The sequence below is a fragment of the Anopheles bellator genome, chromosome 2 (genome assembly GCF_943735745.2).
Source record: "Anopheles bellator chromosome 2, idAnoBellAS_SP24_06.2, whole genome shotgun sequence".
NCBI lineage: Eukaryota > Metazoa > Arthropoda > Insecta > Diptera > Culicidae > Anopheles > Anopheles bellator.
The window spans coordinates 36,774,764-36,799,166 of NC_071286.1; the positions used below are offsets into that span (position 1 = coordinate 36,774,764).

General features: G+C 46.8%; 7 protein-coding genes across 10 annotated transcripts; 2 read left to right on the top strand and 5 right to left on the bottom strand.

The window, feature by feature from the left end:
• The first annotated feature begins 306 nt into the window (after nt 1-306).
• LOC131209545 (general transcription factor IIF subunit 1) lies at nt 307-2,248 on the top strand. Its single transcript, XM_058202635.1, has 2 exons — nt 307-659; nt 771-2,248. Exons 1-2 carry the CDS (start codon nt 614-616, stop codon nt 1,646-1,648), a joined length of 924 nt encoding a protein of 307 aa, XP_058058618.1. The 5' UTR covers nt 307-613; the 3' UTR covers nt 1,649-2,248.
• A 308-nt stretch (nt 2,249-2,556) lies between these two features.
• On the bottom strand, nt 2,557-5,264 carry LOC131207481 (exonuclease 1). The gene is made up of 2 exons (XM_058200095.1): nt 2,751-5,264; nt 2,557-2,688 (listed from the first exon to the last, which is right to left on the bottom strand). Exons 1-2 carry the CDS (start codon nt 5,262-5,264, stop codon nt 2,662-2,664), a joined length of 2,541 nt encoding a protein of 846 aa, XP_058056078.1. The 3' UTR covers nt 2,557-2,661.
• Nucleotides 5,265-5,583: 319 nt separating this feature from the next.
• LOC131210231 (G patch domain-containing protein 4) lies at nt 5,584-7,493 on the bottom strand. The gene is made up of 3 exons (XM_058203443.1): nt 7,408-7,493; nt 6,855-7,323; nt 5,584-6,777 (listed from the first exon to the last, which is right to left on the bottom strand). Exons 1-3 carry the CDS (start codon nt 7,451-7,453, stop codon nt 5,757-5,759), a joined length of 1,536 nt encoding a protein of 511 aa, XP_058059426.1. The 5' UTR covers nt 7,454-7,493; the 3' UTR covers nt 5,584-5,756.
• A 390-nt stretch (nt 7,494-7,883) lies between these two features.
• On the bottom strand, nt 7,884-12,854 carry LOC131208616 (acyl-CoA-binding domain-containing protein 5A). The gene is made up of 4 exons (XM_058201416.1): nt 11,639-12,854; nt 9,918-10,029; nt 9,730-9,811; nt 7,884-9,673 (listed from the first exon to the last, which is right to left on the bottom strand). The coding sequence occupies exons 1-4, from the start codon at nt 11,697-11,699 to the stop codon at nt 8,777-8,779; spliced, it is 1,152 nt and encodes a 383-aa protein (XP_058057399.1). The 5' UTR covers nt 11,700-12,854; the 3' UTR covers nt 7,884-8,776.
• Nucleotides 12,855-13,173: 319 nt separating this feature from the next.
• Nucleotides 13,174-15,162, bottom strand: LOC131207482 (actin-related protein 5). Its single transcript, XM_058200096.1, has one exon. It carries the CDS (start codon nt 15,160-15,162, stop codon nt 13,174-13,176), a length of 1,989 nt encoding a protein of 662 aa, XP_058056079.1.
• Nucleotides 15,163-15,432: 270 nt separating this feature from the next.
• LOC131212200 (sorting nexin-6) lies at nt 15,433-18,892 on the top strand. Of its 2 annotated transcripts, XM_058205971.1 has the most exons (7): nt 15,433-15,774; nt 15,933-16,088; nt 16,227-16,964; nt 17,037-17,219; nt 17,466-17,483; nt 17,619-17,728; nt 17,827-18,892. In XM_058205971.1, exons 1-7 carry the CDS (start codon nt 15,769-15,771, stop codon nt 17,918-17,920), a joined length of 1,305 nt encoding a protein of 434 aa, XP_058061954.1. In that variant the 5' UTR covers nt 15,433-15,768; the 3' UTR covers nt 17,921-18,892. The 2 variants fall into 2 exon arrangements, with proteins under 2 accessions (XP_058061954.1, XP_058061955.1); XM_058205972.1 differs by lacking the exon at nt 17,466-17,483.
• LOC131212202 (adiponectin receptor protein) lies at nt 17,835-24,027 on the bottom strand. 3 transcript variants are annotated; one of them, XM_058205975.1, is made up of 5 exons: nt 23,522-23,563; nt 21,011-21,819; nt 20,722-20,909; nt 20,465-20,658; nt 17,835-20,381 (listed from the first exon to the last, which is right to left on the bottom strand). In XM_058205975.1, exons 2-5 carry the CDS (start codon nt 21,784-21,786, stop codon nt 20,241-20,243), a joined length of 1,299 nt encoding a protein of 432 aa, XP_058061958.1. In that variant the 5' UTR covers nt 21,787-21,819; nt 23,522-23,563; the 3' UTR covers nt 17,835-20,240. The 3 variants fall into 3 exon arrangements, with proteins under 3 accessions (XP_058061958.1, XP_058061957.1, XP_058061956.1); XM_058205974.1 differs by lacking the exon at nt 23,522-23,563 and adding an exon at nt 23,459-23,477 and having other exon boundaries at nt 17,837-20,381; XM_058205973.1 differs by lacking the exon at nt 23,522-23,563 and adding an exon at nt 23,791-24,027 and having other exon boundaries at nt 17,840-20,381.
• Nucleotides 24,028-24,403: the final 376 nt, after the last annotated feature.

Consider the following 24,403-nt stretch of genomic DNA (forward strand, 5'->3'; position numbering starts at 1 on the left):
CACATTATTTGCATCTTCTTAATTAAAAAGTGTACTACTTTCTTACCGAACCACCGTTCCAAACCACCGATTCAAATTCATCTAGATCAACGTACGCCGTCCTTTCACAGGGTTGAGCTGCCATTTTGCTCAGATTTTCCAAAACACCAACTGTCAAACGTCGTCGACGCGCGCAGTAGTATGCGTGTGTTTATCGGTTTTTTGATAGCATTTCTTGTGTAGCTACACGCAGCGTCGTTCAGCGCCGGCGGTTCACCGCGCATGTGTTGGTGAAAGCGTACTGGGCCGCGGAAAACGCGATCCTGTTTCTGTCCGAACCGTCTCAGATCGCAGCTTCCTTTCCGAGCAGTGTGCTTTGGTGTGGCTCATTACTTTCGCACCACCTACTTTTCCCCGAGAAACGTGCGATAATCGTAACTCACCGTCGTGTGGCCGCTTGTAGTAGTTGTATCGCACGCCAAGCAAAACACGAGGCACGGATTCCGCGCGGAAGTCGGTAGTCTAGATACGACGCACTTCCAGTGTAAACGAAGCGCTTCTGCTTGCGGACCACCGACAGCACCACGCGAAGTTGATTCTTAGCTCTTGGAAAGATAAATTACTCGAAACAAACATGTCTCTCAACCCGACGACGGATGACCTACGGGCCGAGATTCGGGGTAAGTTTTGTGTGCGGTCCCCGTGATGGTGGTAACCAAGCGCCCTACTCCAAAGGGTCCATCTTGTTTCGCTGAAAAAATGCCCTTCAACGCTCTGCTTTTTTTTCGCAGCCATTCTGAAAGATGCAAATCTGGAGGAAACGGCCGTCAAGAAGGTGCGCCTGCAGCTGGAGCAGAACCTAAGCTGCGATCTGTCCTCGCGGAAGAAAGAAGTTGACAATCTTGTCATGCAGTACGTTAACTCGCAGGCGTCCTCAAATAGTGAGGGTGAAGAAGAAGGCGAAGATGGTGATTACGCAGACAACGGGGGCAAAAAGGGGCCCAAGAAGGCGGCCGGCAGAAAGAGCAAACCCAGCAAAAGCAGTGACTACGAAGTGGACGAGGATGAGGATGAAGGGGAGGAGGAAGATGAAGACGATGACGACGAAGACTACTCAGAGGACGAGAAGCCAAAGGGTGGTCGGAAGAGTGGCACTGGTAAGCGTGGTACGCCTGGCAAGCGTGGTCCTGCGCCGAAAAAGAAGAAGCGAACCTCGGATAGCGAAGAATCGGGTTCGGGTGAGGACGAGGAGGAACAGGGTAGTGACGAAGACTACAGTCCTCAGAAGGGGGCAAAGGGAGCCAAAGGGGCCAAGGGAAAGAAGCGCAAGGATAACTCGGATTCCGATTCCGACGAGGACTGGAAGCAAGCGAAGAAACCGAAAGCTAAAGGCAAAGCTGCCCCTGCGGGAGGAGCCAAGAAGAGCCGTACTGGCTTTACTCGTCCGTACACACTGTCTGCCGATCTGGCGGCACTTTGCGGGGCCGAATCGTTACCGCGCCACGAGGTGGTGAAGAAGATTTGGACCATCATCAAAGAACGCAACCTGTACGATCCGAAGAACAAACAGTTTGCTATCTGTGACGCTCAGCTGCAGAAAGTAATCGGCGTCAAACGGTTCCGCACGTTCGGAATGCTCAAATATTTAAAGCCGCACTTTAAGGACTAGAGCAGCGCGACTACCTTGAAGGAGCGGAAAGTAACGATAACATTAATATTATTGTGTAAAGCATCGGCAGCGCGTGGAACCACGGAGCCCCATTTTTTTCAATTTCTTTCCTTGATTATATTCTTCGAACGCAGCTCGGAATCGGATGCAGGGCCGGTTTTTAACGTCGCGACGAGCAGCATACTCTGCAAATTATGTTAGTCAATAGGCAATAGTCAACGCGATCAACGGCGCGGAGAATTTCGCATAAATCTCTATCATTCAAACCGCCCACCAGCGTGATAATATTCTCAAATGTGAACAAATCGATTAATGATACAATTGTATGAGCAATTAACCAACGGTGTGCACACGTGGCGTGGGACGACATCGGAGGAATTCGCTGCTTCGTAAACGAACTGAATGCATATTAATGCATCTCTTTCATTGCCCGAAATAGATTTTACAGCAAGTATAACGAAGGTGGCCATCTGGCAGCACCGACGGAGATGGAACTCAAAAATAATCACAAAACACAACAACCGAATAGCCAAATTGGATTGAAAAACGTGTGAAAAGCGACGAACGCGGTGCAATTCAATGATGAGTACACATAAAACTACACAACTTTTACGCTAAATAAAGTAAACAAAAGAAAGTATTTTCATTCGAAATTAAATGATCGACAATATGTTCGTTTCTTTGTTCTTTGCATCTTCGTTTCATTATTACTTGAGATTGGTCCGTATTATTTTGTTAAATTGACTCAGTCGACTGAACCGACTCCAAGTTTGTCAAACAACGGCAACGACAAACAGGCAATGGCTGGTCCGCAAGGAATGCTGACGAGACCGTATGAAATCCATAACGTTATAAGACATGCATACATCTCAAAACAATACAATATTCATCAGCAAAAGCTCATGTAAGGCATGTGAGTGTTTAATAACAAAATATAGAACACTATGGCATGGACACAAGTGTTAGCCGGCAGCGATCCTCTTTCCAATATCAGTGTCCTCTGGGTAGATGTTCTACCGGCTGTCCAGTTTCATCGAAGGCTAGAATAAAATATGGGAACACATTATTTTTATTTAACACCCTTCAGCCACATTTCTCATACCTTTTTCTGGAAGCCAAACATTGACAGCCTACTTTGGGTTAATCCTCGGGTTCCAACCTCAGCTTGTCTACCGTTGGCTTTGAACAATCCCGGTTTACGACAACCGGATTGAGGTTTAGGTTTCTTTTCAATCGTTGGGCCCTCATCCTTCGATTGGTGCTTACAAGTGGTGGAACCATTTATATGCGTATTTTGTACGTGTTCAGCCTTCACTGTTTCTCGAAATGCATCGTTGCCAACTGTGCGTGTTTCGGGCTCGTTTATTTCATCATCATCTAGTGCAATTGCTAGATCGTCAGTCTCTTTGCCGGTTACATTTTCCTTCTTTTGATCAATTTTCTTTGTTGGCTGGCGTTCGAATAACGCTAAGCGTACAAGCTTCGCTTTTGGTTCAGGACTGATCGGAGGATCTGTCACGAGATCGCTCGCTTTGCCAGTGGCGTCGCCATTTTCTTTCTGCGATGAGCTCATTCCACTTTCGCTTTCTGTGGCCGTAGAAAGATCCTCTGTTTCACTGCCTACTGTCGGGACGAGCGCACCGGCAGCCCCTGCTGTTCCCACCTCCTTCTTACAGTCCTCCCGTGAGCGTTTCTCGGGAGTGCGATCTCCGCGGTCTACCAAGAGTGCTTCCGGTGAGCGAAGGTACATTTCCGCTACTTTCAGCTGCTGGCTGCGACGTTTATCCTTAATCTTCCGTGCAATGGCCGATGGAGACTCATCCGATGCTGATTCCAAATCTCCATCCCCCTTGCTACTATTATCCCTATCTGGGGTTGTTGTTATTTGGGTGCAGAAAAATCTGCTGATCACCTTCTGTCGTCCCGCCGTTCCGGAACTGCATGTAGCCGTTGCATTTGTTCGCTTGAAACGACTTAATCGCGTGGTGTTACTGCTACTCACGGTGGTAGAGATTACCTGCTGGCTAGCCTGAGGCTGTTGCTTTGTAGAATATTCAATTCGCTTCACAGGGCTAATATTTTGTAGGAGCGATCGATTTTCGGGTGTTAGCTTGGTTGGTGAAAGGAGCGCATTCGGTGATTTCAGACACGGAATTGGCCCGCGGGTAGCCACAAAGAACGGGTTCCGAGAATGCCTTGTTGATGTGCCGGGTTGCTCTAGAAGCGTCATCGTTTCAAGCACATTCACATCTTCGTACTCGATTGCAACCGATCGAATGGACGGTTGCTGGGGTGTTTCGGCCTGGCAGAGCCGTTTCAAGGGTGGTGGTCTGGGGGAATCAATACCATATGCATGCAACACATCATCAATGCTGTCTCTAGTGCCTTGCTGCTCGAAATCCGCATTCATCGGGGGCCGCTTAACGAACGAAGCCTTTGCGAGCTGGCTCTCGCCTATGGGACAACCTACATCCGATAGATCTTCGCCACGATCGGTTTTCCAAATGCTTGGTTGTCGGGTTCGTTTAGCGCTGCCTGACTCTCTTGACGCACTACTTCCATCATTGTACCCTATGTCCGGATGCCAAGCGTCGAGGGTGCGCAGTGTAAAAGGATCCAAGTTGCCCAGCGCCAAACTGAAGGCGGTTTTTTCGTCCAAAAAGACTCCAGCATCCAGCAGACACTCCTCCGGTGTGCCTTGTTCCGCCGGATCGTTTAAACGCGTTTGTCTGCGTTCGACCGGATCGTAGACCACCATGTGCTTGAAGGTAGCTTCCGCCCGCAGAAACTGCTCCTTATAATCCTCACTCACCACCACCTGACGCATGTTGAGGTACGCCGGTATTTTAGCCAACGCGCGGCGTACGTCGGGATCTTCAGTCTTCAACACAAAACGGCACGCCTTGGCTAGCCCAATGCCAGGCAGGGAATCCAAGTAGTCACACCCGGACAGAATGCACATTTGACGGAACTTGCTGAATTCATAGCGATCTTCGCGACAGCCCATCGCCAAGTGCAGCTTACTGGATTCAACTAACCGCCCGTTGCCAGTCAGGTCCAGCTTGAAAATGATCCGATTGCAGCCAAACAGCACGAGGTCGGAATCCTCCGTGATAACGTACTGGGCGATATCACGGATATTTAGGTACGCCAGCTGAGCGTCTGCTTCGTACGGCGCGACCACACAATCCACATGGCGCTTCCGACACTCGCGAATCAGTTGTAGCGCCATCTCATGCGTGATATCTACGCACCGCCGAAGAAACTTCCTCGCTTCGTCGATACGCCCCAAGCGCAGCAGCTCTGCGCCACGTTTGCGGGCATTTTCTCTCCCTTCACGCCGCTTCGCCTCTGTAGCCGCTTTCGCCGGTAAATGTCGGCCATCGAACACTAGAATCGGCTTGATCCCGTACGATACCAGCAGCTGCACGTACTTGAGACAGTATTGGATGTGAGCATCGGTTTTTTCGCCCCGTGCCAGGCGCTCGGCACAACCGAAAGCGCCACGATGAAGCCAGCAGTAACTATCGATTGCAACGCACTTTCCACGCAAATCGCGCAGGTGACACGGGCTGCTGGCTTTCTCGAGGAATGGCAACAAACCAGTTATTCCCATCTCTCACCGGAAGAACTTTCTCTGCACCCGTTCTATGCTTCGTTTTGTTTTCACGGATTCATTGCATCCACGACCGTCACCTTTTCGCGCCAATTAACACTTCCCAAACGTCAAAAAGCAGGCTGCGTTCGACCCATGTAAACAAAACAGTGGTTGCGTCCTTTGATGCTTTTACATACCAAGAAAATTTGTAGGAGTTTGAGCATAACACGTCGTTCGGGTGGTTCGGGTTCGGGTGGTCCATAATTACAACATAATCGCAGGCAACACAACAAACGTGAGATAAAATTCGTATATTTTTACCAATATTTTTGACTCCACAACTTTTGATTACTGCTGGACTCCATCTAACAGTCGACGTAGACCAACTAACGTAGACCAGAAAGGATCGTAATAACGATGTTTCTCGTAATAACGAACTTTATGCTTAATCGTGAGAAAGGCCTGCTATGCTTCTAGTTGGTGTGTATGGGATATTGCTTTTCCGTTGTATTACAGCTTCTTCGACAAACTGTCCGCCAGCTGGGAGACCTGCCGTTGCTTGCGCTTTGATTTCTTGCGCTTACTGCTCGCCGTACGATTGGCGACTCGTTTCACCTCACACTTGTGCCGCTCCTTCAGTTCCTGCCCGATTGCCAAACATTCATCTTCGGTTGGTTTGATAATATTTATCCTTGGCACGGTGGCACGCATCTTCTTACGGTACCGGCTCTGTTCAGCATTCACTCGATCTACTACATCCTCCTCGTCTTCATCGCTCGAGTCGGAGCGTAGCAAAAGCTTTGGTTTGATCACTGGCACCATGGGAACTTCATGTGGAACGGAGGACTTTAGCAGACGATTATTCTGCTTGGCATCAGGCCGATAATCTTTACGATATCTGGCCGCCGGATCCGCCATTGTTGTATCGGCGTCGTTTACATCGGTCCCGGATTTTCGTTTTACTTTCTTGCTTCTGTCCTTCTTCTTGATCACTACTGAGCTGTGGTCCAGTTTACGTATTTTTCCCCCCAATCGATCCAGCTCGTCTTCCATCGTTGGTTGCTTTTGAGACGTAGTTTTTGATTTCTTTTTAGCCTTCGACATTGGCGCCGCGACCGCCTGCTGTAGCCTCTCATCTACGGCACCACCATCCTCCTCGGGTAACTCGGCAAACATGGATATCACACCATCGGCCAGTTCCTGGTCCATTTGCTCGTGATTTTTTCTTTTCTTGCGATTCTTCGCCACCACATAGTCCGCGTGATGCACCATATCTTTCACTTCATCGTCGCCTTCGTGTACCGTTCCATTTACAGCTCCCGAACCACCGTCGCCACGCTCAATCCATCGTTGCTCGTTACGTTTCTGTTTCTTTGATTTTTTGCGCCCGTTTTTAGACTGCTGAATCTGCCAGTCGTTCGATCGAATCACAGTCTCAAAAGATTTACTCTCCAGCTGCTGCAGAAGCCTAGTGTTCTGCTCGTCGATGCGCGCCAGCTTCCCACTCAGCCTTAACCCGTGACGAGCTCCCCTGCGGAAAGATCACCGTATTATTGTTCCATGTTCGCCGTGATAGGTTCGTATCACGAACCCCAACGCACCACTCACTTGTGTGCCGTTCGGCCACCGCAGGCAGCAAACAATTCCTCGTCAGTCAGCGTTTTTACCGGAGCCAGCTCGATATCCTCCGTGCTGATATGGTTAGCGACCGCTTCTTCCCGTTCCGTACCGCCCAGCAGTGTGGAAGCTTTGAGAAAATTCGTACCATAGCGTGACGACGCACCAGCGGTCTGTGCCTTTTTCTTTAGTTTTTGCACCGAGTAGCCCTTGGTCGAAATTTCAACAGCATCCACGTCCAGCTGGCGGAGCTGTATTGCCGATTCGTGCGGTTGCGGTGTTATCCCTGCCGAGCCCTGCTTGTTCACGGCGATGTTGCCGGCTGCATCGTTGTATACCCGCTCCCACCAGTTGTTGGTCAGGTCTTGGGCGGGATTAGCACCGAAACCGGCATTGTTGAACTTGAGGCTCGCTTTGATCGGTGCGGTGATACCGTTGGTATTCTTTCCCAAAGCATCGCCTGTAAATAGCAACTCTCGGAATTAGCTTTGAAACTAAAGCATGTCAGCACCACTTCTGTGGGAATTCTGACCGAAAATATTACCTTCTTTCCAGCCGTATTTCTGCAGGACTTTCTTAGCAAAGTCCATATCCTACAAGGAAAAGAACGCGTGTTCGCGTGTTTTGCTTTGTTCAAAGCACAGAACAGAACTGTCAGATACGAGCAAAAAGAGCGAAATGTTGACAGCACGAATACGTATGCTGCATGGGCTGCAAAACGGTTTGAATTTAGTTAGTTATGAAAAACCAATCTTGTTGAATAGCTTTAACCCGGATCCACGCGGAATAGTAACAAATCGACTGAGCAATCCAATTGAATCCGCTTAAGCCAATCCGAATCTCAACAATGGTGAATCCATTGCGTCAATTATGTTTAGGAACGAGGGTAAAAAGAGTTTTACTGGTAATGCGGTATAAACATGCGCTGCAAAACACGCAACGGAATGGCACCATTTTTGGCACACGAATAATAAAACAACGTACTTCTTTGCATAGCATATTTTTATTAATTTCATTGCTTTGCTTTGAACCCTAAGAACAAATATGGAAATTTAGGTTCCGCTTGTACTAATGTCACGTTGCAATAAGCTTGTATAAACCGCCAATGGAACCGCCGCTTTCTTTTATACGTATGCGCAATAATATATGTCATTTTCCCCATTAAAACCTACACAAACGTCTGGTTACTAGTAAATTAGAAAACACGCTCCCCTTTCGACAATTTCGATAAATCCGGAGTCTTAACGCTAATCAAATTACCCCCGGTCACAGTGTGTTCAAAAAGTTGCACCAAAACTGATTGCAATAGATATCCATATGTGCTTTACCTATTTTCAACACATTATAATGTGACTATATGATTTAACCATATGTTTGCACTAAACAAATAATTAACTTTATATTCCACACCACTCGTGGCTCATGTCAGAATGTAACTGATACAGATTATAATTTCCCCTATCGACATCGTAAAACATAACAACAGAAATTGCACTTTGCTTTGCCACAATGAAAGGCAAATTAATTACACTTGAAAAACGAAAACAATACATAAAATAGGTCATCTCGACTGTTGCAGTTCTCAGACTTGACCAGTTTTGCTAAGCAACATACGGTTGACAAGCGGTTCGTTCGTCTGGCTTACATTTTGAGGGCTAATATAGAATTGATTGCCTTATGATGCCTCACGGTGAGGGCTAACAAGTTTCTAGATTTGCATTTTTCCACTCAGCGGAACCCGTGTACCGTCCCGCCACCATCGTTTCGCAACATGAGTATATAAAGCAAAACAGTACGAAGGAACCTAAGACCCGGAACCGTAACAAAAAAGAAACAAAAACCTAGACGCATGCCAAAACTGTTAACGTTTCACAACCTCGCACGGCCAACGCTACACGCTGTCACTATTTTTCTTATAGCTTCTTTCTCTGCGCCCAACGGGCAACACGGTGAACGACCAAAGGCCAAAGTATGATAAATGCCAACGTAGCTGGGGACACATCGGTAAACGGCCACCAAGTAGGACCAACTTGTCGGGAACGTAGAGAGACGGCGGTTGCGGTGGAAGCACTCAGTTTTACTAACTGCTGTTGCTGCTGTTCCCGCAAAGCATCCAGCGACTGTTCGATCGTACTGACCCGACCCATTACACGCTGCAGATTAACGTTGAGCTGTTCGACGGTTCGAGCAATCTGCAGCGAAACATCACCATTTTGCAGGCCTCCATTGGCCGGAAAGTGCAACGAATTTTCACTCGCTCGAAACGAATGATCATGGGGCGTTCGGCTGTGGTAGGAGTGGCCATGATTTACAGCCTCAATCGGACGGAACACAGCAGACACCGTGGCGCTCTCAAACTCATCATCAAGCGTGTCAATATATTCATCGTCGCTGAGCTCTGATGGGCCCGAACTACTGGTACCGTTAGTCACCGATAGTGACGAATTCACACCGTCGCCATTCCATTGATGATGGTGGTTGTGATCCTGATGATTATGATGCTGTTGCTGATTGTGTTGCGGAGCGTAACCATTGATGGCGGTTGGTTTGTGGACGTGACCATTCACTAACGTCGCTGTTGGAGGCTGGGATGAGACCGGCATCGGTGGTGGTGACGGTGTGGCTGGCGAGAGTCGTCCGACGGGACTGGCTTCACGGGAGGCCAATGGCGAATTGGGCCTGGAACGGGCTTTCTTTATAGCTTCCGGAGCCACCATTTCCAGATCGTTGATGTTCACATTGTCCAGATCGCTCATGTTGTACTCCATGAAGTTGGCCACATTGTCGGTGTAGGACATGGTTTCTACAATCTGAACAAACGGTATTACACGAGATTCGGAGCCAAAATAAACAAACACAAAGTTACCTTTTTCAGCTCATCCACATACTTCTGCATGGCCACTTCCTTGGGCATTTCGCCCAACCGGTTCCACGCTTCCCATTTTGCGCTGCAAGAAAGAGAAGTGGAACATTTATTGCCTACGCCTCTCTCTCTATCTCTCTATGGCCGGCTTTAGTCTCAAACGGTGTTGCCAATGCCTAATGCCCGCTTACCGGTTCACTACATCCCAGAAAGCTGGTTTACGTTCGCAGCATTTTCCCTGCTTGGCCTGCTTAAAATAGGAATAAAATCGTAGCAGCATATCATTGCTTGGTTGATACGGTCCTGCAGATGAAACATAGAGGAGAAAGTAATAAACATTAAATCATTAGCGAGCGGTATCGTAGGGTGCATAATATTGTTTTCTTGTTTTAGAAAGTTAAATACCGATCAGTGATACCTTTCCATAACGATTATCTCACACCCCGTTACTGTTAGATCAAGGGCAAGGATCTCCCATTTTCTCAGTACATTGAACTGAAGTGGAAAGGAAACTTTAATTACGCACCAATAGCGCATCTTTTAGATTGTTTTGCCCTTTACCACATTATGCGTTTGCGCCATCCGCTCGTGCTGCACACAATTTGCCGTGAACCGTCGGTGCAAGATCATACGGCGTCTCGGTGATCACCGTAGATCCCGATTTCTTTTTTGTAAGACATACGTTCGACCTTGTGGCCGGTTTCGGAGACTACGAAGCGCGAAAGACGCGCTCGGATGTGGAGTTCCCAGGTGCCCCCCGAACAACAACATAAGCAGTTGGCACTCCGTGTGGCTTCATTCGAGTCAAAGCGAACTGGCAAGTCACCGGCCAACCTTTGCGGCCACTTACTTTCCGTGTGAAGCACCCCATCGGCACATGAAGGTCGCAGCAGGCAATTTCGTGTTTAATAACGCTGAGAACGTGTGCTCGTTGTATTACTCTTATTCCTCACAAAAATCGCTAACGGTCAGGCAGGACAGAAAAAAACCGGCGTGAGAGAGAGGCAAAGCCAACTAGAAAGGGGACTTTTTGCCTATTGCTGAAATTTGGCGAGTATTGGCACAATGCTTTATTTGCGCACCAATTGATCCGAGAGGGATATGGCCCTCGGCGAATCTATTGCGCAAAGATCGGCGACGAGTGCCGGTTTGCGCAAGTGAACACAGCGTTCCATTTCGGACTCTAATAACGTACTCAAATGTCTGAGCTGATTCAACCAGATAATGTAACGACCATGAAGAAATGTGCCCATGTTGATCGTATTTGAACCGTGTACACGTCAATTAATACCAAATGTATCAAAAGTTGTGAGAAGGTGTATGTGAAGGAGTCTACCATCCAACTGGATAGATGCAATTATATATTTTTTTTTATAAATATTTACTCCCTTCTATCAAGGGGTGAAAGAGGGGGTCAAATTTCAATCGCGAGTACTACAATCTTTGATTTGATGTATGGCGCGCCACTTTTGTGGCACAGTGGAGACCCTCGTGTGTGAAAATGATTCAAACGATGCAGCTGGGCACATGATTCCACCGCGTAATAAAAGTGGAGGTGTACTGCAATTATCGCTGTATTGACTATGCCGTTCGATAAGTGTAATTAAATAAGCAGTATGTGGAAAAAAATATTCCAGTGAGAGCAACTTCATTGTTCTTTTTTTGTGTTTGCTAAAATAAATAGCCAACTGATTTGATGAAGTCCGAAGACCGGCGGCCATGGGATACAGGTTTTTCTAGATGCAATCTTATCCGTTGTTTTGAACGAAACGGCATACATTAATCTTATCAAAGAAGTATGATGCAGTAAAAACAGAATACTTCTTGTTTGTTGTTGTTACTTAATCTCCATCGGGGTTTTCGAAGCGCTTGCTGATACGTTAGATAAGGATGGAAGGCGTACTGAACTTACCATTTTTTGGCAGGCCACGGATAACGTTGACGGCAGCGTTAAACCGTTCTTCGATCGACATTTCTGTTGGTGGCGGTTACGTAGGAAGTACGATCAGAGGTTCGACTCTCTCCGTATCAGACAAGGCCCGTGTGTTTCCGACGAACGCAGACGAAGAATTACGTAAATTGAATAATCTGCGATCCTTGGAGATTTACGAAACTCTTCGATGAAAGGAGGTCGATCCTATCAGGAAACCCGAGGAGCCGAGGAACAGAGGAACGCACGTGTTCCGTAACAAAAAACAATACGATCAACAGAACAATCAACACTATGCGTAGCACCAATTTTGCCCACACTTGCTTTCATTTTCTACCACAGTGCCAATTCATTGGCATTTCTATCTTGTCTCACTGCCCTTCCGCTTTGTTCCGCTTTCTTCCAACAAATAACTATACGCAATATGCTGTAACGCTCTCTCGTTCACCCTGTCGCTCCCGTCGCTTGCTGTCTTCCTTGCTCACGCACCCAGATGGTTAAGTTACAACATCAACGATTGGGTATGAATTACTTTTTCCTTAGTAACCCTGGGTTGTCCCCTTCGCCCGAGAGTCAGTCGCCGATTACTAGTACTTTTCGTCGAAGCAATTTCTTCACCGTTCGCGTCTTTAATATTCGAAACGAGTGCGCCAAGTTCACCACGGTCACGGTGGATTTGCGAAACGCACCGTCACAAAACTGCAAATGTGCGCTCTATATCGAACAATCGTGCACCATTGCTGGACGACTACGAATCCATGCCACTTATTTACAAAACAGAGGGCGAAGGCTGCACTTTGGCCTCGTAAACATTACTTATTTACCGACCAGTGAGTACCAGCGCGCTGTTCTCGCACACAACAATTAAATACCGTCTTCATTAGATTGTCACCCGAGGACCTACACGCACAACACAGCAAAACACTTCACTAGATTGGACAAACGGTGACTTTGCTAGGACGGTACTAACATTTCCGGTGCTAACTTTTTCTTCTCTCTTGTGTTGGGTGGGCCGGTTAGCAAACCAGCTGCCTTCTTAACAGGTTTGTTCCCCAATCATGCGCCGAAAGTTCACCGTTTTCGTTGTGCTGCTTCGTCAGCATCCACTTCGCATTGCGGTTTCTACGGGGACGGGAATCGGTTGCGTGCACTCGCAGCTGGCCTGACAAATCCAAACAAGTCCCCGAAAATCACTATGTTCCGATGAGCCTGCTTTAACATCGCCACGATCCAAGTTACGAAAAGAGTTCACTCGCCAGCCGCAAATAACATCGCTGAATCTAATTTCCTAACTGACTTTGAACTTTCGAACCTGACTTTGGTGTTGGTTTGGTAAGTGTTGTCCTAGTGAAAAAGGTACATCAATCGGATCGAGCAGCATCAAAAGGCGAGTACTTTGATCAAATTCATCTGCATTTGAATTTTCCAATTTTAATATTTAAATGTGGGCTTGCCGGAAAGCAGCACTTTCGCAGCCATTTCTGTTCGGTTTCGGCAACTCTATTTTTATTCTAGTTTTATCCAATCAAACTTCCTGGCGCTAGACCGGCCGTCCCCGGTGTCATGTTTGGAGTCGGAAAGTAAACGTTACTGTTGAGATGCTCCTTCAGGTACTCGCCACCACATTCCTCGTATTCCTCGCGGGTGATCAACGAATGCCGAAAGGTTTCGGTTAGACAAAACTTGCTCGCTCCACTCCATCCGTCCAGTAGCGGATCACGAGCGAAAACGACCTCGAACCGCGCTTGAAATGGCAGCATTTCGCGCAGTTCACGCTCCAGGCGCTCCTTAAGGCCACGAATGTTCGCGCACCCTCCTGTGAGAAACACATTTTCTACCAGATCATTTCTTCGTTCGGGCGGAAACAGCTTCAACACGAAGTCGACCGTTTCTGCCAGACCCGCCTCGAAGCTTCCGATGATGCTTGGCTGAAATAGTACCTCCGGAGCCCGAATGCACTCGACACCGAGATGAATTTGGTATAGTTCAGCAGCGCTGCCGGCCATCAGCAGTGGGTCTTCGAAGGTTGCATTTGCATCGTACTGCTTTAGAATGATTTCGCACTCCAGCAGCCGTTCGTTCTCCTGCTCGATATCACTGTCATCCTCGCGACTGATCTGCTTATAGACGTCCCAATCCTCGTCACGCATTCCAAAATCGTCACTTCCCTTCTCTTTGCGCGCAAGTTGCGAAATGATGCGCATTCTTTCCTGTGCTGCTGCCGTGCGCCGCTTGGCCAGATCCTGTTTTCGCTGCTTGCGGGCGTTACGCTTTTCGAGGATCGTTTCCCTTTTGCGACGCGTTTCTTCCACCCACTCATCAATCGTCATACTGGATGGTGGTTGCAACAGCTTTTCGGCATCCGGTTGTGGCTGAGAGCCACCCGCCATCGGTGTATTAATCTTAAGCCGGGCTTTATCAATACGCGACATAACCGCACCGATTGCACGCTTCAGTTCGCTCAAATCTTTCAAGCTGTGCTCAGCAAGTCCATCGCGGACATCATCCCCGTCCTCGGCTGCCTCTTCAAGCTGCTGTAGCTGCGCCAGCAGTTCCTCATCCTGTGCTAACTTTTCCTCACGGCGACGGGCGTTAATCTCTGCCAGGCGCCTGGAAAGTTCCTTTTTCTTTTCCACCTTCTGCTCAGTCGTTAGCGCCGGCGTGGCTACAGTCTGGTTGTAAGGGAGTTGAATTTTCTTCACATTCTGCTCGTAATACTCCACGTTGGCCCAGTTTCTTAGTTCTTCCATGTAATCGTACGCAAACTCGCCGTATCGGTGCAGCAGCATCTCGGAGCGACTTAACGTGATGGCGTTCATGTGAAACGTGTACTTTAACTGCAAACAGCGATGCAGGAACGAGATCATATGCGAACCACCAATGTTGACACGCCGTATATTCTCAACCACCATCCGGCCGTCCATTATCGGAACAACGTGCGTAGTGTGATACCCGGTGGCGATGATCAGCCCATGTTTTGCCCCCTGATTTACGTTGTAGCTGAATAAGCAATCTACCCCATACGCCAGACCTGGAATGGCATAGCACTCGAACAACAGCTCCGACATCAAACTGCGGCAATAGTTGGGATTGAACAAACACTCCGTCATCATGACCCGGTGCTGCACGGCGTTTTCTGAGCTAATGCCGAGCTTCGTGAAGATGTAGTCCAGTATCTGTTCTTGCACGTTGTAATGCGTAACGACGTTTCGATCGAACTGCGTGCGTAGTTGCAAACGCATGGCTTCGATGTTAACAATATCGTTTCCTATCTGCGTAACTGGAACAAGGGTTGTCTCGACGTCTTTCTTGTTGCGATCTTTGCGCGGTTTCGCGAGCAGATTACGGAAAGTCAGTGCCGGCCGGTCCTTCAACATCCACCCGGCACGGCAGTTGTAGGACCCATTATCGATCACGATTACAGCTTCGCGGCCAACCGAAGGATCCGGGTAGAGTTGCACAACGTCGGGTGTGATTTTAAGATCCTCGATCGGTAAAATGTCCATCGTCTCGCTCGTGAGTTGACACAGTTTACAGTTTTAGTATTTTACGCCTAAAAATGAGCTTGTAAACAAATGATGTTTTGTTGTGTTTTCCTAGCCGGGTTTGACGTTTGCACTGAATAATTCATTTACAGTATGTATCAAAAGTTCATTACGTCAAAAATGTAAATAGTGTTCCGTTCTCCGCGTTGACGTTTGCTGAGCTCATTCTGCTGCAAATTTATATATATATTTTTAGTTGCATTTGTTATCGGTCTGCCCACCGTCCAATTCGTTGATGTGTTTGTTGTGCTGACGAAGTGCATTTGCGTGTCGGGGCGAAGACGTTTCGACGGATTTTGTAGATAGCAGCGGATCTTGCGGAGTGCTTAGCTTCCGACTGAAACAGGCTGTGAAAATACCAATCTCGGCTTGCATACGTTTTATACTATCGAATTTAAGCGTTTCCGATCGTGATTGTTCTTATTAGTTTCGCGGTAGTTATCGTGGTTAGGCAAAGGGCGGCCGAAAAATCAAAGAATATCACCACTCGTTAAGGCCCCAGGGAAGTGCGATTACACAGGGCGGAAGTGAACGATTCACACTCGCAGCACCCTAAACTCGACAAATATGATGGTAAGTGGTTTGTGGCTGTGATGGACACCCCTGATCTGTTCCGGCTGCTAGTGTGGTGTCCACTGATAAGAGAACAATGTCTGTGAGGCCAGCTAACGGAAGGCGTTACTCATCGATGACGAATTTTGTTTTCATTGCGATATTTGTATCCGCTACAGGACGGAATTGAAGAGAACGGTTCGCCACGGTCACCGATGAGCCCGGTAACGGTACCCGGTGGTGGGCCAGAAACGACCCAATCGCGCCAATCGTCTGTCGACGGCGTTCCACCAACTGGTGGTTCGGTAGCCGCTCTGCCGGAAAACTCTCTTCTGGTGAGTCATTCACTTCTGGGTGCGCGCGAGTTGTGTCGTACGTTCCATTCACGCGCCCATCCAAGGAAACCATGAACTTTCATTGACACTGTTTTCTCTTCCTCCGTGTCTCACACCCTTGACCGCCAACTATCGAAGGTTGACATATCCGATGCGCTGAGTGAGAAGGAGCGTGTCAAGTTTACCGTCCACACGCGGACCAATCTGGTCGGATTCGACAAGACCGATTTTCTCGTCGTTCGACAGCATGAAGAGTTTGTGTGGCTGCACGAGCGGTTCGAAGAGAATGAAGAATACGCCGGCTACATCATACCGCCGTGCCCTCCGCGACCGGATTTCGATGCGTCTCGCGAAAAGCTCCAGCGGCTCGGCGAGGGCGAAGGCAACATGACGAAGGAAGAGTTCAAAAAGATGAAGCAAGAGCTGGAAGCGGAGTACCTGGCCACGTTCAAGAAGACCGTCGCTATGCACGAGGTGTTTCTGACACGACTCGCCTCACACCCCGTTTTTCGGGAGGATTCGCACCTCAAGGTGTTCCTCGTGTACGACCAGGATCTGTGCGCGAAGATGAAGAAAAAGATGGACATCTTCGGTGGCCTGATGAAGAACATTGGCAAAACGACAGACGAAATCTATCTTGGTGCGACGGTAAAGGACGTGAACGATTTCTTCGAACGCGAGCTACAGTTTCTGGGCGAGTACCACGCGCATCTGAAGGAAGCATCGTTGCGCACGGAAAAGATGACGAACAAACACAAGGAGGTGGCCGATTCGCATGTACGCATCGCATCCCAGCTGCTAGGTTTGTCCACGGCCGAACATGGTTCGATTGAAAAATTTCTTGCCAAGACCGCAGAAATTTTTGAGAAAATTCGGGTAAGCATAAGCTCAGCGAGAGGAGCTTGATACCATGGTCGTTCATTTGTCACATCTTCCTTATTGGCTTAGAACATGGAGGGACGCGTGGCGAGTGATCAGGACCTCAAACTCGGCGATACCCTGCGTTACTACCAGCGTGACAGTAATGCGGCCAAAGCGCTGCTCATCCGGCGGCTGCGCTGCTTGGCTGACTACGAGGCAGCAAACCGGAATCTGGAGAAAGCACGCGCAAAGAATAAGGACGTTCATGCGGTATGTAGTGCTCCTTTCGGAACCACATTCGGCCATGTTTAACCACCGGCGTCAAGCTTGCGCTTCCGCTGTTCTCTCACTTTTGTCGGCTCCAACCTCTCACCACATCAATCACATGCACTTACACAATGTTTTTCAAATGTTTTATCTCTTTATCTTTCGTCTGTCTGTGCCGTTTAATCTACGCTCTGCATATGCATTCCTTCAAAAAAACACAAACCTCGTGCTGTGTTACGCGGTTTGCAGCCATTGGAGGTGCAGGAGGTGGGAAAGCGTGTTTCGTGTGTTGTTTGAATGTGTTTTTGTTATTCTTATCGTGTTTTGTCGCTTGTTGATAAATCAAGAACGTGGATACACTCTTCTAATACCATTTATCATCCCCTTCTTACCCAATTCCAGGCCGAAAGTGCGCAAACACAGGCATGTGAAAAGTTTGAATCAATGTCGGCCCGAGGTAAGGAAGAACTGGTCAGTTTTCGACTGCGCCGTGTAGCTGCCTTCAAAAAGAGGTGCGTGAAGATGCTTTGGAGCTTTCGCATGACGTACTATGTTCGGTAATAATATTTGGCATTAATACAAAACCTCCTTTCCGTGCATTTTTTTACAGTTTGACCGAGCTGGCCGAACTGGAGATTAAACACGCGAAAGCGCAGTACGATCTGTTGCGCCAATCGTTGCTGTCGCTACAGGAACTTGTTTAACTCTGGGCTGTGGACGTCCACCTGAGGTGTTGGTGACCACGAACTAAACCAATCAAACGCAAACCGTCTACGTGGAACAATAGTTTTTCTTATACACGTATATACATATTTGTACACTCCGACCACCTGGTCCCGGTGGGACAGGATGGTATTGCTACCATTCAGCTGAAGGGTACTTCTTTCTTCCGTTTAAGTTTATACTTTTGCCTACATACAAACTTATCATGACGATCGCCTGCGTCAGTAGGTTAGTGGAAGACCGAAAGTTAGGAAAAATGCAAGACAGTAGATATACAGTAGCTCGATATAAACTCAAATTTGGTCACATTCTGGTTCCGTAGAATGTAGCATACATTTTTCCTTGTTTCTTTTTGCAATACATCCATTGATTTATGTGATTTTCCCGTTTTTCGCAATTATTTCATTCCTTTTACATCGAATAGGTTTACATTTTTTGACAGATTCAACGCGCTTAATGATATATACATGCGCATTCGACGCATCCCGTGTTGAATTTGTGACGAAGGTGAAAAAGAAACGAAACGGTTCTAAACAAGGTGTTCCCATGAACGAACTCTCGTAATTTTAGCAGAATATTTTAAAAACTGAAAACGAGCAAAATGCGCCAAATAAGAACAAACCTAAAGGGAAAGCGAATGCCGTGTCCACTGTAACGGGTTGCTACTTGCAGCGTCAGTAGACGGCACCATCGAGGAGCAAGAACTGTATTGGCACATGCGTGTGTTTTATGTTTTTCATTTTTCTAAGCCTTTATACACTCCAGGTGTGTAGAACGCAGGGTTCGGGACTCTCTTTCTCGTTCTTTTTCGAAGGGGGCTGCTACTGCTAACGCTCTTCGTATAGAGTTGTTGGTTGATAGTGGAATGCAGCTGGCAGAGCAGCGAGAATTAAACAGAGTTCGACGGTGATGCCGTGTAATTTGTATGAAATATTAATAAAGACGCAAATAAACCAATGTATCGAAAAGAAAGTGGGATTTTCTTTCGCCTAAAAAAAGAGTAAACAGATCATGTTCTATTCCTTACGGTGTACCCATCAGCAACATTTTAATTTCTTTTTAGAGCTCTGGTACATATTATTGTGTAATCATCAGGTTGTTTTTTTTGTTTTTATCAAGTTTTTCTTATTTCACTTTAGTTGAAATTCATACATCCACCTCCGTTCCTATAATGCAACCTATTTCCACTTTTACTTCGCAGTCGTTACTCTGTTATCTTTTTTATCCGCCGATATACCGCAAGCTTTCGACGAACGTGAAATTTTCCCAAATTCCCCAACTAACAACATCTTTGTATGTTTGTCCCTTTATGATGTGTGTCTTTTTCGTTTTTTGTTGTTGCTATATTTAAGATGTCCTTTATGTGCGACTGTTGAATTTGGAGTTATTTGCTTGCTGTGTACGAAAACAGTTTTCTTGGTGCTGCTTGCGCGTGTGTGAAACTATAATAGATGCAATGGGACAAGTAGAACAGATAGGTCGCCGATTTTTTGTATTGGAAAAAACACTATCGCTGGCATTGATAATATTATGATATTTCAGACGAGTTTCCGTTTAAAATTTGCTCGCCTGATTATAATCGAGCTCGCGAATAACCCCCGCAACAAGAGCTCAAGGTGAAAGGCTCGTGAAAGGCGATAGATCGTAATGGATTTATGGATTGTGTTTAGTTAATTAAAAAACTAACAAAACAAAGAGCCAAAAAATCCCTTTACATTTGATGAAGCCGTGTTTTGTGGTTGCTTACGGTACCTAAAATAGTCTATGGTTTGGTTTTATCTAAGAATTACTAGTTTCCACGGGCTGTCGCACACCTTATCCCTTATTTTTTCAACACGATCTTCTGGTTAGCGAGTCCCTATGTTCCTGGCTACGGGTTCCGGTAATAAAAAGAAAAGATATTCAATAATGATGCAAGTAGCTGATTAAGGAAACGCCGATAAGAGAACAATTGTTCTGCTTGTTATAAACAAAAATACAATAAACCTTTATGAAATCTAATAACGCGCAAGGAAGAAACATAAGGATTCGGTTCTTATTCTGAAAAAAATGTGTGAAAAATATCCGAATTAAATCAATAAAGAAATGGATAGAAGCAAGCCAAGAGAAGGATATGACAATAAATTAAGCAACAATGGAAATCTTCTCTAGCAGCCACTATACTTCTGTAAGTGATTCCGCGGCTCTGATCATCGGTACTCAATTCGAAAGGCGGTTAAGTAAAATTAATGCTTCCGGAAAGAGATCTCCTTTGTATCAAAGGCCAATAGTATGCTCGCCACAGCTAGAGAAAGAGGGGCCTTAAAAGCTGATCGCCGGGTGCTGGTGCGGAATGTCACACTCGCCAACCGTCACGCGGTACATGGCCATCTCGCTGATGCCATGGTAGTGGACAAAGGCAGCAACAAGCACCAATACGTGGAAGATCTGATGTGACTGGAACTACAAAAAGCGTAATTAGAGCGTACATTAGTTGCACCAAAACCCGTCGAAAAACGAATGCCGCCGTTTACCGACTCACTTACCCAGAGATCACACTTTCCCGGGAACCACCGCTCGGGGACACGGAGAGCGTAGAAGAGAGCGCCCAGAATGTACAGCAAACCCATTAAAATCAGCCAGCCGAGACTAGCCTGAGAGATTTTGCTCACCCAACCTTCCATCAGCACGTAATGTATCGCCGGGATGATACCAGACAGACCGAAGCTCATGAACACTCCTGCAAAAGACGGTGAGTTGTTGCATGAAACTTCTTCTCCACGACGGTACAACCCTAGCTTACCTGCTCGAAGGGGTCGCAGGTTGGGCTGAGAAAATTTGTCCCACAACGAGGTGATGATGGAGGTAATGCCCAATACGATGACGACTGTCAGGTAGATGAGTTTATGTTTGTAATGACAGTAAAAACCGTAGTACAGCCATGGAACAAACGAGCCCATAATTAGAAGAGCAATTCCGCAATAATCGAGCCTAAAGGATGAGCGAACGGAACCAGAAATCAATTACCAAGGAAATTAGTCACGTGCTCTACTAGCGAAATGAAATTCATTAACTATTGCTAAATATCTTACTTAGAAAACAGCTTTCCCACCATCTCCGAGTGGCAGCAGAGCGTGTGGAAGGCGAACGAAAACCCAAGACAAATGATGGCGCCAATGAAGAAGGTAAGAAAGATCAACTTCTCCTGCAGTTGGATCTCGAACGCTGGACGCGTCAGGAAGTAAGTGGCCACTCCGATGAACATGACGCAGCCGAGCAGATGCGTCCAGATGTTGCCCGTTTCGGTGTGGATGCGAAAGATGGACTTGAAGCAGGCGCTGAACGAGGGCAGCGGCGGTCGGTGACCTTTATGCAGGAAATCGTTGTCCTGCAGCCACGCGGGAAGGTTCTTAAAGTGGCACACCTTCCAGGATGCTTCCCAAACCTTGCGCACGAATTCTTCTGCCTGTTCGGCCGCATTATGCGCGAGCGCTCCGAGATCGATCTCGTCGGACAGGACGCCTGCCTTCAGCACTTCGGTCATTTCCGCTTCGAGTAGTTGATTATCTTCAGGCGTTGAGGGTAACGGGCAGCCAACACCGTCGTCCTCTTCCTCCTCCAGATCATCATCGTCATCAAGTAGATCGATGTCTTCGGAGGCAAGCGAATCCTGCTCGGGGACCCAAACTCGCCTTTTTCTTATGCTAAAGTCGGCCTCCATCATAATGTTACTAAACAGCTCGCCCTCGCCGGAAGTGCCCATTGCGTTTAATGCGCTTTTCCTCGCACTGCCTACCACACCCACAGGATGCTCGTGCAGTCCATCCTGAGAGCCGTTATTAAGATCGTAACGCAACGACGATGACATCGGGAAAACGAAGATTGCCGGCGTTGCTTGATTCTGTTTTGAAAAGGAAAGAACAATCAATTTAATTTGATGCAACTCAACAATTGTATTTCATTGTATTTGAGCAAAATTAGCGCAGCGTTTGGCGGTCATTAAAACTGCTAGTGATACAAAACGGTGGAAGGTCAATCTAGGATCGTATCTAACAATTAACTCAAATTGAAGTACCGACAGAAGTGGTGACAGAACAAGCAATATTATTAGCAAGTCTGGACGCATACATAAACTATGTTACGATTGAGGGGTTCGCGAAGCAAAACTACGCAGTGGTTCCCGATTGGTCTAACGAAGTCGATTTGTCGTGTGAAAGTAGGCAAGGAGCGCCGGGTCTCGATAGATGATCAATAAATACACCATTCGCAATAACAATAGATATGCTATTCAATAGTTACTAGGTCATAAGTTGATTCTCATTTTTGCATGCCAAACAATGTCACTTTTGGATTCGATTCAACATTACTGACATTCTTATTTTATTGACATAGTAAAGGAATTGGCAACCATTAGCAACACCGAAGTAGTCATGAGTTTTGCTATCGGCACGTGTACTTTGTTTTGCTTTTCTCACTTGACGAACGTTCCGCTGATGTGTAATCTTGTAATCGAAGGAAACATGTAAACGAGAGCTAGACGTTTAGATTGCAATCTCCTTGTAAGCACCTGCAAACTGATATGCACATTCTATGCACAAAAGTACCACAATATCATCGAAGTTGCGTGAACCCAAAGAGATCATTCTAGAATATCAACTATCGCAAGACGAAACATCGCATAGTAAGCTGTTTGCGAAAGTAGGGAGTGGCTATCAATAGCGGATTCGTGTGCCAGTGCCTCTGTGCCGTGCCTCATGGCAAAACGTTTTTGCGATTTCTACTTTGAACCGGATCACCTTGGACTTCAATCAGCTGTAAGCAACGAGCTGAACTTCCTTATCAATGAGCGCCTTAGAAACTCCACCACAATCACGTGAACCGTATAAGCCATGCTTCAAGTGCGTGGTTACATAGGTTTCCCATATGAAATCACTTCCATCACACACTACATGCATTCTATGTTATGCAGATTTGCTGATTCTTGCACGAGCTCACGAAACATGACGTGCACGATAAGCTACATTCGGAAACACTTTATGAAAAACAAGACCACCAACATGAGGGACCAATGCGGCGAAAATCAATAATCCTCTACTTTCCAACCACAAACTGCATCACTCTTGTGCCCACTACTCCCTTATGTTTCCATCGTACAGAATAAACTTGTTATAGAGAATAGTGGATTTTTCGCTAAACACGCGAATGCTGGTAAAGTGCAAGTTATCAAAAAGTCAAAGGAGAGAAAACCTCACTACCAGAGTCGCGAGTCCTTTGTTCGTTTTACTTTTGCAAGTGGACTTTCAACTATTACACAATGTCGGTCCGCACTTTGCTCTTCTTGTCTCGGATGCCAGCACAGCATCAAAAGCGGATTGTCGCACTAAACATTAATTATGCTTCTTGTTGTGCATATCAGCATATTGGTGCATGCGAAGAAAATGTTTGCCGTACAAAAAAAAAGTAAGTTACTACGGTGGCCATACAATGGGTGGCGTGTATGCACAACACGGAACAGCGAGAATAATTGTTTGGTAGTTTACCAATAGGAGGTGAAAAGCACATTGGTCCGGAAAGCCAGACCGTCTAAGATTGCGAAAACAGACCGAAAACAGCACTCGGAGCAGCAGCGCGCTTAGGGAAAAGAAAATACGTCACTATTTGGTATGGCGCACCGCATTATGTAGTGCCGCCACTCTGCTGGCTCGGGTGCTCCGCGAGTAAATCCTTTTCATCGACCGATTCTATATCACTAGATCGTAGCCCCACGTAAGTTGAAAGTATATTGTTTAGCCTCTCAGCACTTGACACAAACGCACTGATTGCAAAGGAATGATTTCGATTAGGATTACGCGAAACGGAAAGTTGTAGTTACCAAAATGAACGGTTCTTCCTGGTAGCGTTTCGCCGTGGTTGCGGATTCTGGAACTACAAAGCACAAACTCTAACCCGCACACAATCTAACCCAACGGCTGGGGAAAAAGGAAAATGAAAAATCGACGACTACTTCGCCACCAGTCCACAATTCGTACGAATGCAAACAGCTCAATAAACTGTGTGAGGAAATTCAATAAACCCGTTCGACAATGGCCAGAGAGCCAAACGTAAAGGAGATACCTTGCGGAATGACGGAACGGAACGACTCGTGAAGAGAGACACAGAGAGAGAGAGAGAGAAAGAGTCAGACAAAAAAATGACGTATGGCAAAGTCAGCGCTGTTTTTAATGCACGATCCGTGGCTTCAAAGTTATCGTTCACGCTCGAATTACAGTAAAAAGGGGTTTCATTTTTCAATCCGAGCAGAAGCAAACCGTTTCGTGGTCTGAATCACAAAATTAGGCATGGCAATTAGACGTGTACGAAGTGATTCATTCCGATGATTCCGCGATGGCTGTGAAATTTTAATCAATCGCATTTATAGAGCTGTGTGTGCGGCAGGGACGATAAGGCGAAATTGAAAGCCCGATAACAAATCATAAAAATGATTG